Below are 17401 nucleotides of genomic sequence, written 5' to 3' on the forward strand. Positions count from 1 at the left end.
GTTTTTCTTTTTTTTTTTTTAGTACTCCTTCTCTTATTTTTTTTAATTAAATCACAATAATAATTAAATGTGCAGTAAAACCTAAAATGTCTAATGTTATAAAAGTGCAGGAACAGGAGAAGATGAAATATATATAGATTTATGAGGAAATACTTAGTATCTTCTATTTAGTTTTAATTTATATTTGTGTTTTTTTTTTAATTCTTATAAGAATTCATCTAGATATGTGGTTGCTGCTGTTAGTGATCAATAACTTTCTATGTATGTACAGTTATGTAATCATAGAGCAGCCCTATAAATGATTGATAACTCCAAATGTGTGACTATGCACTTAGGGATAATTGTAAGTCACCAATTGATCAGTCACTTTACCTTCTGGATCTGCAAGGCGCACTCCTAGTCTACCTGTCAGCCATTAGACATTCATTTAATATACAGCTGCTCCCCCCCCCCCCCAACAAAAAAAAACACCTTCTGCTGGTCTACTGGCTTTGGTTCACATTACACCTTCCATACCCTTTCATTGAACCGACAACAATGATCCTCTGCTAACCCATTCCCACATATACATCAAATATGTGGGGTTGACAGCCACTAATGTGCTACTGCAGCAGTTGTATGCTGTAGTGGACACCCACATTGTTGATGTGACATCACTACCCATGTGTTCCAAGGCTGGAGAATAATAAGAGTATTGAGAGGCACCGCTGTTGAGTTAGAGCGATGAAGAATCTCTAAAAGCTAATATCTATTAAAGGAAATCTACCATGCAAATCCATCAGGATAAACCAGCGAAACTTACTCAGGTTTACTCTTTACACTTATTCTAGGCACTGTGCCTGTGGCCTCCTTCCTTCTAAAATCAACATTCAAAATTATGTTAATGATTGAATGAGCCCCTGGGGGGCTATCCTCTGATCTGGCTTTACAGGCTGTTACTACACTGCCTCCCCCTCCCCTGCTCTCTCAGCACTGAGAATACAGCTAATAAAGTGTTCACGGCACAAGTGCTGAGGGAGCAGGGGGAAGTGAGATCTGTAAAGCCAGATCACAGTGTGGCTAGGGTAGCCCCTTTGGCTAATTAGCATAATTTTAAAAGTTGATCTTAGGAAGGAAGAGGCCATGGATAACAAATATAAAAAGATCACCACAGGCATGGTGCCTGGATCTATGAGTAATTGATGCTGGCTTATCATGAAGGATTGTGATAGTATATTTCCTTTAAAGGAGCATGTCCTGAAAATAGTTTATTGGTAAAAAAAGATTTAATTAATGGTCCAGGATTCCTTTTTTTTTCCTACTTCTCTCCGAGGTTCTGTTGCAGCACAACACCTCCTGTCACCGATGCCCTCTGATTGTACAAAGGCCCAGCAGTTAAACGTTGACATTGTTGTCCCGCTACAGCCTATTACAGACTGAACCACTGTATATACGAACAGATGCTGGCAGAGATCGGAGATGCAACGCTGCCCATATTAAAAAAACGTAAAGAGGACCTGTCACCCTCAAAAACGGCACTAGGAGCTGCTAACTAAAGTAATCAACTTCTAGTCCTAAAACAGATGCAGCAGTGTTAATGCTAACAAACACTGCTGCGCTGTACAATAGAAAACGCCGGATCGCTCTCAAAGCGGTCCGGCTTATTCATGAGGGAGTGGGTTTAGGGGCGGTGATGCGTGGCAGTCACCGCTGTTCTATGGAATGGGCGGGGCGGTCCGTGAAAGAGGCAGTGCCTCGTACCGCCCCCTCATGAATACGCCGCACCCCTTTGACAGCGCAGCAGTGTTTGTTAGCCTTATGAGAAGTTTCCGATAATGCTAGCAGTGTAACACTGCTGCGTCTGTTTTAGTACTAGGAGCTGCTTACTTTAGTAAGTGTGACAGGTCCTCTTTAATCAAAGACAACCGCTTCAATAAAGACGTGATGACCCAGAAATTTGAGAGAACATTTGAGGAATGATTGGAAAGACTCTTGTTGGAACACACCCCAAACTGGTGACACCCATAACTGTGAGTGGCCATATTCTGTGTCCACATCCCTCCCACTCACAGCACAGATGAGTCTTTACATACCTGCACATTAGAATATTACCTGCTGCAGGTCCCTGGTATTTTTTTTTCTCTTGTGTGCTTTATCTTGCCATAGAAACCGAGTGTGACATTAAATTGTATAGAAGTGACAATGCAAAGCCAGGTCGAAACCTCTCCAATTTATTTAGGAATTTGCATGACGAGATCATGTGGCCGCACACGAGATTAAAATAATAGAAATTTCCCCAGATAAGACACTTAACATTCTCAACCACTCAGTCACTACCACTGTAACCAAGGGTGAATTAAGATTGCCATGGTTTAATGGTTTCAGATTTACTGCTTACATACAGTACAAGATCCAAGCTTTTTAGGAAGGAAGAGAGCAGTCCCTTCTGTCAGCTGCAGTTCAAGGATCTTCAAAGGTCCTGGAACTCTTGTATACATGAGTATGGAAAGTTGGCACACATGCTTGAGAATTTTAGTACCGGGGGTCCCTCTTTTTATTATCTATACAGTGCTGTATATGATTTTGTAGGTGGTGAGGATGGTGGTGGGGCCCCCGTAAGCCTTGGTCTGTGAGCTACCGCCCATATTCTCATCCACCACTGATTGTAACATTTGACATATGAGGTCACTGAAACATGACAACCTGCCATACTGCTTCTTATGTAGGATTATTTTAGAACAATGTAAGGTAAAACTGTGCAAAAACCAGTATTACTTCTCTTTTCCCTTTTCTAATATTCACGTGTTATAACTCGAGATCTTCATGTGAAATATAATATAATGTAGAGACAACCTGAATAATATACAATGGGGGAGATCTATCAGAAGCGTTTAAGAGCAAAACTGTTCTAGTTGCTTATGGAAACTCATGAGTTTGTAGCTTTCATTTTCCCACAGCTGTTTTTAAAATGAAATCTGAGCTCTGATTGGTTTCCATGGGACAAATATCCCCCAATTGAGCTGACACATGAAGAGGTTATCATTTGGAGTCATTTTTTTTTTTTGCCCTGTGTTTAACTTTTCCATGGTCACATTGACAGCAGATTGGAATTTAAAGGACTTTCTGGGGGTTAAGTATTTTTGGCTATCAGCAGAAGAAGCAGTAACATAAAATATAATTTGCTACCTAGGGCTTTGTTCCCTTCTGGCGCACATCTCCTGTCATGATTGGTCTCTGTTTCCAAAAAAGGCCACACTAATAGATGTCTTATAAGCAACACATGACCTGGATTAATACTGGACAATGGCCAATGATGGGCTGCTGCACTGTTATCATGTGCTATTGGCATTTTCGGGGCTCCTGTACAAGTTGGGAGCAGGCTGTTGATCACACTTAATGTACATACAGAAGGGTACATGCTAAGAAATCCTGGCGTTGCAGGAATTTTATGTGCATTTAGTACAAAAGCTTACCTTTAACTTACCACTCATGAACCTATGCTGTAAGTAACCTTTCCTTTAAATATTTCTGTCCCATTACTAAACAAGCCATGATGAAGTAGAGACATTAAACTTTACTCCATAGTAGACAATGAGCTGTGATGGCTCCTCATAGCAATGCAGGTTATCATTCCTTATTCACTATGGAATGCCGGCTATGTACATACAGTACTATAAAAGCATTCAGAGAAATCTCTTCCCTGCTCTATTCCATTGCAGGATGCTAATTATACATTAATAACGAGTTCCGCATACTTCTCTAGATTCCTCTGACACTGATTGGGCAACGATTAGCATTTGTTTAATATTTTATACATTGAGTAAATTCTTTTTCATTCTTCAGTCGTCTTCTCTTTCTATATAGAGTTCTCTATTGCCCTACTGAATGTTTGCGCTTCCCCCCCCCCCCCCTTAGATAATAGGGGGCATTTATTTTGGAATTTGCATCCCTATAATTTTACACAAAGTTGGACTAGGTTTCTTACTATGCCGCTGCCTATGCCAGTCTTGATCTCATCTCTCTAGTGGAGAGAATCTATGCTTATCTCATTAAAGGAATTGTACCAAATTGTTGTTATACCCTATCCGCAGGATAGATACTAAATATCAGACTTTTGGGGGTCTAACTGCTGGAAGGTTTTTTGTAATCAACAATAAACTTTACTAAAGTGCATTTGGAGATTCAATGGACATGGTAGATACGGTTATACAGTATGCTGGCTCGGTCCTCAACCAAGGCCGTCTCCCCGGCAAACAGAAGGTAGGAAGATCATGTAGAAATGTGCCGCATGTTTATAATGATACATTTGCAGAGTGCACCATTCAACAATGGATTCAAATGAAATTTAGCACTTCCCCATGACTGCTGGAACATTTACTGATCACAAGAATGGGGGATCCGGCTCTCACTATATGATGGAGGGGAAGGTTGAACTTGACTCCTACTGCTCCATTCCATACTATGGAATTGACTGAATTTGCAATGTACACTGCTCGGTTATCTCGGGCACTCCCATTCGCTGTCTTTGAAAGTGACAATTTACGACACTATTGAATACAGCATGAAGATCCGTGATCGACCTGCCCTACATCAACTAGTGAGAATGGGACCCAGGTTGTGACCAGAGAGGGCCTTTCTCGCCAGCCCCCTCAATCAGATTGTTATCCTCTATCCTGTGAAGGGATAATATTCAAACTTGGTGCAACCCCTTTGAGAGGTATATGCCTCTCAATAAATTTGCCACAGCCCCTGTGTGTACAGGTGGAGGCCTTAGGACAGTAAACCGTCCAGATGCTTATTATACGTTGTACTAGGCCCAGGTGGACCTTCTGAACTGAGCTCATTTTTTAAGAATTTTGCCTTTCTGGGATTTTCTGCACAGTGAGGCTATATTCACATGAACGTATGGGGGATGTATATACGGCAGATATACGGCCCCCATAATGGTTGTCATTAGAGATGATTCAGTTCAGGTTTAGGGTTCGGCACATTGGGGAGTTTTACATATTGACAAATTGATGGCCAAACAGCTGATATATCAAATTGATGCCCCAAGCTACTAGCTGTGGCTGTGACTGGCCAGGGGGACAGCATCGGGGACCTTGATAAATTGTGATAAATCTACCCCAATATTGTCTGTTCACCTTCTAGTCTCCATAGGATGCCATCTACGCTAGAGTAGCTTGTGTTTATTTTATTTGTGCAATGAACAGCAATAACATTTTATTTTGCCCCCCATGAAATTAATGAATTCTAAGTGGTTATGCAATCGAGAAACCAATAGCTGCGCTTCCTAATTGTCATTTAGATTGATGAAATATTTTTTGGGTGTGATATTTTAAAGGACGTTAAGGTCTAATGAGTCATGGTAATTCATATGATACTAGGAGTGTCCGCATTATGAGAACACATGACCGCACCTTTCTGTTACCTACACAACAGCTTCTGAAATCTCTTTAGGTATTCCGCCTTTTTAGACAAGTACAACTGCTGTTGGTATCAACGTGTTAATCATATCCCTTTCATGACTCCAGTCCAAAATTGTAGCAAACTCAGACCAAACTAAAACTACTTCAAATTTTTAAGCTGAAGAATTGTTACAGGGGTTGTCCGACAGATCCATTTTTAGAGCTCAGAGTGGCGCAAATTAAGTCATACATACACTATCACAAATTTTCTACCTCCCTCTTCTCCAGTGCTCCATGAATCATGCACAATCAATGGCCGAGATAGACAACCTTTCTAAGAATTATATTTGGCCCTTGCACATACATTTACTCCATTACCACCTAGAGCTTATTGACATGGGCATGCCCGGTGCGCATCCCCGAAAAATGGCGACATGTGATGTCTGTGTGCAATCCGTTTTGTATCTGTTTTTTCACATTTGCACAAAAAAACTGATAGGTTTCTAATCTACTTTTTGCCCTGTCCACTTGGTTGCCTAACATTTGAGAAAAAATGTCAACTGTGTGCCGTTCCTTTTTTTTTTTTTACGGATCCGTTGACTTCTATGGAGGCCCGTGGTCTGCATATGAGAAAAAAATAGTCCATGCTGCTATTTTTTCTCCCTGTCTGCACATCTATGAAAAGTTTCGGACTAGTGAACAGACCCATAGGAATCAATAGGTCCATATGACATCTGCAAAAAAAAAAAAAAAAGATAGCGTACGGACCTCAAAAACGCTCTAAATGAGCCCTTACAGAGAAGGTGGCAGAGTGGTCACCCAGCTGGCTCAGACTCCTTAACACAACATGAGTCTGCATAGGAGCAGACACTCATTCAGGGTTTGGGTAAGCTGTTTTTTTTACTAGGAGTTCATGAAGAGCATCATGCAAAACAGAAATTTCAAAGATTTAAATGTGAATCTGGAAATATATTCATCTGTTATTATGCCTGTGGTATCTTCTTTGATAAACAAGTAGTAGTTTCACATTTCACAGATACAGGAATGGGATATTCCTAATTTAAATTTTTGCATATGTTCAATGGGACAATAGGACTGGTCTGATATAGCATAAGACTGGTAACACATTTTTAGCTTTGTTTGTGCTCACCAAAATTACAACTGTAGCATTTAATAAAATCTGGTGCTCATTTGCATGCTGACTTTAACATTAATTGGGTTTCACAGTAAAATGTAGATGACCTAGCCATAGAATAGGTCAACTATATCACATTGGGGCAGATTTACTTACCCGGTCCATTCGCGATCCAGCGGCGCATTCTCTGTGGAGGATTCGGGTCCGGCCGGGATTCACTAAGGTAGTTCCTTCGACATCCACCAGGTGGCGCTGCTGCGCTGAAGTTCCCCCGCGGCCCGCCGAAATGCACTCAAATTCACCGGCCTATACCTGGTGAAGGTAAGCGCGAGTCCCGCGGCACTTTTTTTTTTTTAAATGCAGCGTTTTTTCCGAATCCGACGGGTTTTCGTTCGGCCACGCCCCCCCCCCCCCCCGATTTCCATCGCGTGCATGCCAGCGCCGATGCGCCACAATCCGGTGATCTATAAAGGGGTTTGTCCATAGGCTCCATCGATTTTTTTTTTTTTTTTTTTTTTTTTTTTCTCCAAAGTATTTATCTGCATCTATTATGCCTTTATGTCTTAAAGGGGTTGGCCACTTTAACTCATGTTTTTTGTAAGATGTGTGTAAGTGGGGGGCAAGACATTAGGTGATTTACCAATATACAAATATTAATACTTCTGCTCCACTTTCTTGATATGTAGAGTGAAACCTCCTGTTCCTTTACCTCATCAGCCAGAACAGATGGTCTGATGAAGTCTGAGGTACCTCTGTCTCTTACAAGGGGTCCAAGAGAGATAACTCGGACCCCCCGTTCTCATGATCTGTGGGGGTCTCATTACTGAGTGGGTGGCACTTCTGCCTTGCAGCGCTGGAGTCCTGGGTTCAAATCCTACCCAGGTCAACATCTACAAAGAGTTTGGATGTTCTCTCCATGTTTGCGTGGGTTTCCTCTGGGTTCTCCAGTTTCCTCCCAAACTCCAAAATTTACTTGTAGGTTGATTAGATTGTGAGCCCCATGGGGACAGGAACCAATTTGGCAAGCCCTGTGCAGCGCTGTGTAATCTGTGTGCACTATATAAATAAACTTTATTATTACTGAGACCCCCACCCATCAGCAAGTTAGGCCCTATCCCTACTTCCTAGATAATGTATCACAAGGAAAATAAATTTTGGAGTCGGGGTCAGTTTTGGGTGGAGTTGAAGTCATAGAAATGTTGGGTAATATTGCTGTATTATTCTATGTAACCACACAAGCCATAATTGCAAATTCTTTGTGTTCCAGTTTGATGATATACTTCAGGAGACCTTAGAAAAGGATGTGTTGGAGCCCAGAACCAGAAAAGACGTCTATCAAAGGTAAAGTGATGCCTAGAAATTAAAGTGCAGTGTCATAGTTTTCATTTTATTGAAGCCTGTAGGTATATAGGTGCTCTGTGCTTCCTGCACCGGGAGAGTATTTTTATGAATACTTAGCATTGTAACATTGATAGTGACCATACTAAGTTAAGCAATATTTATTTATTTTTACATTTTACATTACATGTTTGTTTTCATCTTTTTCTGTTGAAACTTAATGTACAGTTTTTTGTAAAACACATGTCTTTCTTCTTCTAGACTCTAATCCCCACTCTGATCTTTGATTTCCCCATGTAAACTATCTTTTTAAAATTTTTTTCCCAATTATTAAAGAAAATCCACAAATAAAATCCATCATGATAAACCAGGGGCACTTACTCATAGATCCAGGCACCATGACTGTGATAATCTTATTATATTTGTTACCCTTGGCCTACAGGGATGGGGGGGGGGCAGTGTGGCTACTGGAGGGCGGCCCATGAAGGGGCCCACTGAGTTTCTATCGCCCAGGGGCCCACTAAAACCTGGAGCCGGCCCTGGTGCCTGGATCTATGAGGAAGTCCCTTCGGTTTATCATGATTTTTAAGGAAGAATTTCTTTACCTATATTTTTGAATAAAATAAAATGTTATTGATAAAAAAAAATTCTATTTCCACCTGACACCTTATTATTATTCATTATGTAACAGCCCCACAATTAGCTTACAGTATAGTTTTCTAAGTAGTAATATTACTGGCAAATCCTGAGACTTTCTGCTTTTCTTGTTTGACTAGTCAGTCTGCAAATGCTGCCAGCGACATTCCATAAAAGTACAAGATTAAAAAAACATTTTATTTATTGTTCATGTCCTTATGCAGCCTCATGTAGATAGTAAAACTAATATATTTTTTCATTCAACTATCCATTTTATTCTTCAGTATGCTTATCAGTGATTTTCAATAGAATAGAAGTCTATGGGGGAAATTTAACATAAGATGACGCAAAGTGCCCCAGCTCTTGATGTTCTCCCTACCAGACACATTGCACGGGATACACTAAGAGGATCAGCCCTCTCCGCTCCCCTTAAACATCCCTTTCCAGCAAAACTGGTGTACATGCTATGCTAAATGCCCCCAACGGGTCCACAAAATAGAACAAAAACGGACAGCTTACAGATGTAATCCGTATGTGGTCACTTTTTTTTGGGGGGGGGGGGAGTGGGTTTTTTCATTTCATTTTTGTGGACACGAAAGAAAAACAGATCAAAGGATGCTATATGGGGCATGTGGATGTGGATACAATACTGACAAAAAAACATACCGAAAACAGATGTAATGTTTTATGGATGCAAAACGGACACGCCTGTGTGAATGAGCATAGTATAGGTCATTAAGAGTATGAGACTGTTTAATAGATTATTTAACAATCTGTGAATTATTAAAATATTTTTACAGATGTGTCAATCTTAAGAATATGGTTCTAAAAAACAGAGAGGCTCTTCAGGGGTTGAAAAAGGTAAGTAGCGAGTTTAGATGTTTTTCTTGTATATAAAATTGAATTAATTTAGTATGAAATAAATTTAGCTTACAATACTACAGCTCTTACAGAAGGAAGAAAGGTTAATATTTGGTGAAAAATACATAGATTTCACATCCGTTTTTTGCAGATATTTACCACTTTCAATATTAAGGTGAATTTAACCCCTTAATGACCTGGCCCTTTTTAGTTTTTTCACTTCCATTTTTCACTCACCACCTTCAAAAATCTATAACTATTTTATTTTTGCACATAAAGAGGTCTGTGACTGCTTATTTTTTGCGTAACAAATTGCATTTCATAGTTACAGTATTTAATATTTAATGCCATGTACTGGGAAGTGGGAAAAAATTCCAAATGCAGTGAAAATGGCGATAAAACGCATTTGACATGTTTTCTTGTGGGCTTGGATTTTACAGCTTTCTTTGTGCACCACAAATGACATGTCTACTTTATTCTATGGGTTGGTGCAATCATGGTGATACCAAATTTGTATAAGTTTTATAATGATTTCATACATTTACAAAAATTAAAACCTCCTGTACACAATATTTTTTTTTAAATTTTGCCATCTTCTGTCGCCAATAACTTTTTCATACTTTGATGTACGGAGCTGTAGGTGGTGCCATGTTTTGCAACTTTTGATGGCGTTTTCATTGCTATAATTTTTAGGACTGTGGAACCTTTTGATAACTATTTATTGATTTTTAAATATTTTTCAAAATGGCAAAAAAGTGCCATTTTTGACTTTGGGCACTATTTTCCGTTACGTGGTTAAATGCAGTGAAAAAACCTTATTATATTTTGATAGATCGGACATTTTCAGGCGCGGCGATACCTAATGAGTTTATGGTTTTTACTGTTAATTAATATTTATATCAGTTCTAGGGAAAGGGGGGTGATTAGAATTTTTAGGTTTTTTTATTATAATTTTTTTTAAACTTTTTTTTATTTTTACTTTTACTATTTTTCAGACTCCTAGGGTACTTTAACCCTAGGTTGTCTGATTCTATCATATACTGCCATATTACAGTGTATATACAGTATATATGTGTAATGAATTGGTTAAAACGAGAGACCGCCTCGATGACGTCATGGGGAGCGATGATCCGCCACAAGATGGTGGCACTCAACAGGAAAACACCTGTGATTGGTGCTAGCACGGATCGCGGTTGTCACCGGTAAGCCTTTGCTGCAATATGCAGCAAAGACTTGCCGGTTATGGAGAGGGCTCAGCCCACGGGTAAAGAGGTTTTCCCATGAAAGAAATTTCTCAAATGCCCTAGTGATTTTAACACAATAAAGATAATATTTAACCCTTTACATCACAATTTTACTCAGTTTACACATTCAAACCATATCACTAAATATTAGCTCCTTACACTCGGCTATCTTTTTCTCAAGACTATCTAGTCTGAGATGGCTAATGGAGTCAATTGGCAGTCCGGCTACTCTTCTTCTCACTATGACACTACCTAGCGAAATCTAGCTGTAAGGTACTGCGACTGGCTAATCAAAGGGCATCTACCACAAGGATGAACGATTGTATGTAAATGAGCCTGAGGTGTTAATGGAGCCTGGAGCCCCTCAGGCTCATTTGTCTTTCATCCTGGTGGTAGATGTCCTTTAAGCTGACTATCTCCATATTACAACACTATCTCCTCTGACCTAGCTAGTGATAATGACAGTAAGCTAGCTCAGCTACATAATGCAACAGAGGTACTAACTTGTCTGACCTAACTAGTAGATTTGGTTGGGCTGTGTAGCTAAACAGCCAAGTCCCTACAGTGTTACTATTTTCACAAATTGTATGGGGGCTATTTAAATATATAGCCTCAACTATTTCATATCCTACTATCCTTGCATCATTTGGGGTATGTGTGGATCATCCCGGGTACACGACCCATACAACACCCATTCAGAGGCTATCATTGGAGGATTTTAGTAATTTTAACTTAGAGTATCGATCCACAAATTTGTATCTGATGAATTATTTAATTTTTTAATACATCACAAATAAAAGTAAATTTTTAGAATGTAAGGGAATGGCTTTATTATGACTCTGTGTACAGTATTTGGTGGCTAACGTTGAGAAGTCCCTGCCTTACATGGTCCATCGTTGTTTCTTAGGCTACATCAGGAGACAGGTTGGAATTATATCCGTGAAATGCTGTATTTTTGTAAATAAGAATTAGAGGATGTGTTATTTTGTTATGCTGAGCACATTCAAGAAACTTGTATTCGTGGGAATACTCCTTTCAGTTAAAAGCAAATGTTTTCAATTTCTTTCGTTTTAGGCCGATGAACCGGGGCCTGTTGGGAATTATGACCAAAGAAAAGAGGATGAGGATCGGAGATTGGTGCAATTGTCTAACCAGTTACAGAATCTTGCAAAGACTTTAGGACATGGAGAAGGAGAAGACGAGTAAGTGTTGTCCTATCTCAAGTATATATGACACATCAATACATAGAGGACTCACTTTCCTGAATATATATATACTTATATACAGCTATAGATGTATGTAGATAGCTGAGCACTGTGCTCTGCAATTTCTGACACTCCCATACTATTAAATATTTATCAGTCGGTGAGAATAGGTCCCCCATTTTCTGGTCCTATTCCGGTATATCGATCGTGGTCAAAGTAGTTGAAGCACTACCAATTAGATCGTTATCCCTATCCTCGGATTTTCAGGATTTTGAACAGCTGTTTGGTGTGGTGAATTCTGGGGGTGGGGAGATTTGGTGGAGGGTAGCTCTGATGACCCTTGTATCAGACTCGCCAATGCCTCCTTTCCTCCCTCTCACTCTTCCCCCACCTCTCCTCTTGCTCACTTCCACTGGCAGGGAGCCGCATTATGTGAAATAAAGTCATTTTAAAATTAACACGGCATAGCATGAAATCTGTCATTGGGTAAAAATGAAGTCACCGATGACAGGTTCCCTTCAACACCCCACACAGATTGCAGCTGTTAGTGGCGGGTATCTGCTGCATACTCCGGCCATACTATTAAAGGGGTATTCTCATCTGTGCATTCACATTCAGTTTGATTAATCAGCCATATATAAACATTTCTTCATGTTATTAAAAAAATGTTCCTGTGTCAAGATATTTTCCCATAAACGTAACTCATATGGTTCCTTAGAAACAAGACTGTGTCCCTGGGTACGACCACCTCTGCTGGAGGGATTGCACAAAGAAACAAAAGGTTTTTGTATATGAAATGTCCAGGAGCCGTCCTGTGGTAATGATTGCTGAATCTATGTGGTCAGGCAGGACTCAATAGCGCATGTCTGGCCACTGCTGCCAAAATGTGACGTGGCCGTAACCGAGGAAGCTATCTGGTTTCTAAGGGACAACATGGCTACATTTATGAGGAATTATCTTCACACAGGAAATTTTTTTTAATAACATCCAATTGAAGAAATGTTTACATATGGCAAATGAATTTAAGTAAATGTGAAGGCCCAGATGGGAATACCCCTTTAAGTGCAAGTTGTTTAAAGATCGAACCAAGATGTGCTTTTTACGAATAGGGGAACAGCTGGGGATGAAGATGAAAGTGAAGAAGAAGAGTATGAAGAAGAGGGAGAGGATGAAGAAGAAGAAGAGGAGGAGGAGGAGGAAGAAGATGAATTAGACATAACCGCAAAACATTTTATCAGTCTTGGAGATTTTCAGGCACAACAGAAAGAGGATTTAACATTTCAGGTAAGGGTTTCTCATTTCTTAAAATGGCTTCAATAGGTTTAGCAGCTCATTAATCACTGCATCACTATAAACAGTCTTGTGTAGGGCTCTTGTTTTTTTTTTGGTTTTCCAGACATACCCAAAAAAATTATTACATCAGTACACTGTTTCAGATGCCCCAATTTTCTTCTTTTATTGTCCAAAGGTGCCTATAGTATGTGTAGAAGAAAGAACATGGTGCACCAAGAGGCCCCTTGCTGCTAATCTTATTTGTAGCCCCTTTACATAAGACATAAATATGTCATAGAAATGTCCCTCCATCACACACATCCGACACAAACTTTTAACAGAGAGATCATTTAATGCTAAATTAATCTGCTCACAGATCTGTGGCAGTCAGTACTTTGCCATAGGTCTTTATACATTATAACTGCCTATTATCTCCCAAAATCATCATTTAATTAAGTTTAATATTTGTATCTGGTGTTATGAATCCATTGTGAAATAATTTATTTTTCATCCATAACTGATCACTTTTCGTTATTTTGAAGACACGGAAATGTTGAATGAAAGAAACATTTTTGTATGTATACCTAAAAACAATAAACTTTCATCATAAGGAACTTCTGAAGAAATAAAATCTCATTAACTATTGCTTTATTTTTTGGTCCCACACTTTAAATAGAAATGAACAATAACTACATACACTGTTGAGGTGTTTTTGTCCTTGTTTCTGTCTTTGTTTTTCTGTCTTTCTAGAAAGGAGAGGTGCTACAGATTCTTGATAAAAAACCTGATGGTTGGTGGGTGGCTCAAAACTCTAAGGGAGTTCAAGGTCTAGTACCCAAGACTTACTTACAGGTGAGTTCTGTGTTTATTATTATTATTTTGCCTAATAAATATTTGTTGGTGAATCTCCTCTTGAAAAAGTTGTGATGGGTTTAAAAAAATATGGAATGTGATTACTGTATATACTGGGGTATTAGCCGATCTGAGTTGTATTAACTTGAGTATAATCCTAGGGTGGGAAATGTAGCTGCTACAATTTAATAATATGTCCAGTGGCAGAAATCCCTCATTAATTACATTTCCAATAGCACACTCCCCTCATTAATGAAATGTCCAGTGGCAGAGTCCCCTCTTTATTGAAATGCCCGGCATGGCCCCCTTGGGTATTTAAAATCCTTCGCTGCTCGCTGCTCTTCCCGCGCACATACTATGATGACACAGGGCAGCAACATAGTATGAGCGCGGGCAGATGGCCCGGAGAAGAGGATCTGCGGGGCGCGTTAGAGGGTAAGTACTATGTTTATACATAAGTGGGGCTTTTTCAGCACAAAAAGAGTGCTGAAAAACCCTGCTTATACTTGAGGATATACGGTACATAAGGATGTCTTTTTCATAGTCTGAGATTCAGGGTATTTACCAGACTCCACAGATGAGCGTATTACTGCAGGCAATGCCTATGACCCCCATCTTCTTTCCTTATGCTTGCGGTCATCAAAGTTGACCCCAGTAATTGATTATGTACATGTAACTAAAATACTATAGCCACTTGGCTGCCAATTTTACCAGGGTATGACCCATACATAAAGTCTTGAGTCCTTTTAACATAATTCGCTGTAACTCTCTTTTAACATACCGTATATACTCGAGTATAAGTCGACCCGAGTATAAGCCGCGACCCCTAATTTTGCCACCAAAAACTGGGAAAACCTATTGACTCTAGTATAAGCCGAGGTTGTAGTATACAGCCTGCCCTGCCCCAAGTAGTATACAGCCTGCCCTGCCCCAAGTGGTATACAGCCTGCCCTGCCCCAAGTGGTATACAGCCTGCCCTGCCCCAAGTGGTATACAGCCTGCCCTGCCCCAAGTGGTATACAGCCTGCCCTGCCCCAAGTGGTATACAGCCTGCCCTGCCCCAAGTGGTATACAGCCTGCCCTGCCCCAAGTGGTATACAGCCTGCCCTGCCCCAAGTGGTATACAGCCTGCCCTGCCCCAAGTGGTATACAGCCTGCCCTGCCCCCATGTATTATACAGCCTGCCCTGCCCCCATGTATTATACAGCCTGCCCTGCCCCCATGTAGTATACAGCCTGCCCTGCCCCCATGTAGTATACAGCCAGCCTGCCCCCATGTAGTACACAGCCAGCCTGCCCCCATGTAGTACACAGCCAGCCTGCCCCCATGTAGTACACAGCCAGCCTGCCCCCATGTAGTATACAGCCAGCCTGCCCCCAAGTAGTATACAGCCTGCCCTGCCCCCATGTAGTATACAGCCTGCCCTGCCCCCATGTAGTATACAGCCTGCCCTGCCCCCATGTAGTATACAGCCTGCCCTGCCCCCATGTAGTATACAGCCTGCCCTGCCCCCATGTAGTATACAGCCTGCCCTGCCCCCATGTAGTATACAGCCTGCCCTGCCCCCATGTAGTATACAGCCTGCCCTGCCCCCATGTAGTATACAGCCTGCCCTGCCCCAAGTAGTATACAGCCTGCCCTGCCCCCATGTAGTATACAGCCTGCCCTGCCCCCATGTAGTATACAACCTGCCCTGCCCCCATGTAGTATACAGCCTGCCCTGCCCCCATGTAGTATACAGCCTGCCCTGTCCCCATGTAGTATACAGCCTGCCCTGTCCCCATGTAGTATACAGCCTGCCCTGCCCCCATGTAGTATACAGCCTGCCCTGCCCCCATGTAGTATACAGCCTGCCCTGCCCCCATGTAGTATACAGCCTGCCCTGCCCCCATGTAGTATACAGCCTGCCCTGCCCCCATGTAGTATACAGCCTGCCCTGCCCCCATGTAGTATACAGCCTGCCCTGCCCCCATGTAGTATACAGCCTGCCCTGCCCCCATGTAGTATACAGCCTGCCCTGCCCCCATGTAGTATACAGCCTGCCCTGCCCCCATGTAGTATACAGCCTGCCCTGCCCCCATGTAGTATACAGCCTGCCCTGCCCCCATGTAGTATACAGCCTGCCCTGCCCCCATGTAGTATACAGCCTGCCCTGCCCCCATGTAGTATACAGCCTGCCCTGCCCCCATGTAGTATACAGCCTGCCCTGCCCCCATGTAGTATACAGCCTGCCCTGCCCCCATGTAGTATACAGCCTGCCCTGCCCCCATGTAGTATACAGCCTGCCCTGCCCCCATGTAGTATACAGCCTGCCCTGCCCCCATGTAGTATACAGCCTGCCCTGCCCCCATGTAGTATACAGCCTGCCCTGCCCCCATGTAGTATACAGCCTGCCCTGCCCCCATGTAGTATACAGCCTGCCCTGCCCCCATGTAGTATACAGCCTGCCCTGCCCCCATGTAGTATACAGCCTGCCCTGCCCCCATGTAGTATACAGCCTGCCCTGCCCCCATGTAGTATACAGCCTGCCCTGCCCCCATGTAGTATACAGCCTGCCCTGCCCCCATGTAGTATACAGCCTGCCCTGCCCCCATGTAGTATACAGCCTGCCCTGCCCCCATGTAGTATACAGCCTGCCCTGCCCCCATGTAGTATACAGCCTGCCCTGCCCCCATGTAGTATACAGCCTGCCCTGCCCCCATGTAGTATACAGCCTGCCTTGCCCCAAGTGGTATACAGCATGCCCCAAGTATGCCAAGCTAATTTAAAAAAATAAACTTAATACTCACCCTCCGACGATACTCACCTTTAATACTTGCCACGGCTCCCGGTCCTCGGCGGCGGCTTCTCTCTGCATTCTTCACTAGCCGGCAGTCGCGCACTATGATGCGGCCCTGCCGGCTAGTGAAGAATGGATAGAGAAGCGGAAGCTGACGCTGAGGACCGGGAGCCGGAGGGTGAGTATTAATTTTTTATTTTTTAAATTGACTCGTGTATAAGCTGAGGTAAGATTTTTCAGCACATTTTTTGGGCTGAAAAACTCGGCTTATACACAAGTATATACGGTAACTAATACTTAAAAATATGCGGTTCTAAAATTTTCTTATATTGGGAAAAAAAGAAGGTATTTTGAATGTTTTTACTTTTCAGAAAATAATTTGTTCTTCGATCACAGATCACTGGTCTAGTACACTCCAATACTTACATTTTACACACTCAATAGTGCAGGAGTGGGACAGAGAAAGCAATGCAATTGCAAATGTATATGGTTACGCTATATTTTTATGTAGAATCATTATCTTCTATGTTATCATTTGTTATCATATATATATTTCACCAGGTGGTAATAATTGCCACATAAATTGTGACACACACATTTTAATTCTGCTCTTTACTGTTTGCTCTTTGATATTATGGATGAATTAATAAAGATTTGTATTGGATTTATATACTGAGATAGATTTTTTTTTT

At 41.6% G+C, this 17401-nt stretch overlaps 1 protein-coding gene across 2 annotated transcripts in view; it reads left to right on the forward strand.

Annotated features, from left to right (window-relative positions):
• NPHP1 (nephrocystin 1) overlaps nt 1-17401 on the forward strand; it is a 56265-nt gene that overhangs the window by 2214 nt on the left and 36650 nt on the right. For both annotated transcript variants that reach the window (XM_072140717.1, XM_072140718.1), the window contains exons 3-7: nt 7790-7863; nt 9297-9357; nt 11676-11803; nt 12916-13090; nt 13829-13930. In XM_072140717.1, coding sequence (XP_071996818.1) covers nt 7790-7863; nt 9297-9357; nt 11676-11803; nt 12916-13090; nt 13829-13930 — 540 coding nt within the window. The remainder of the gene's footprint in view (nt 1-7789; nt 7864-9296; nt 9358-11675; nt 11804-12915; nt 13091-13828; nt 13931-17401) is intronic.

The sequence above is a fragment of the Engystomops pustulosus genome, chromosome 3 (genome assembly GCF_040894005.1).
Source record: "Engystomops pustulosus chromosome 3, aEngPut4.maternal, whole genome shotgun sequence".
Lineage (NCBI taxonomy): Eukaryota > Metazoa > Chordata > Amphibia > Anura > Leptodactylidae > Engystomops > Engystomops pustulosus.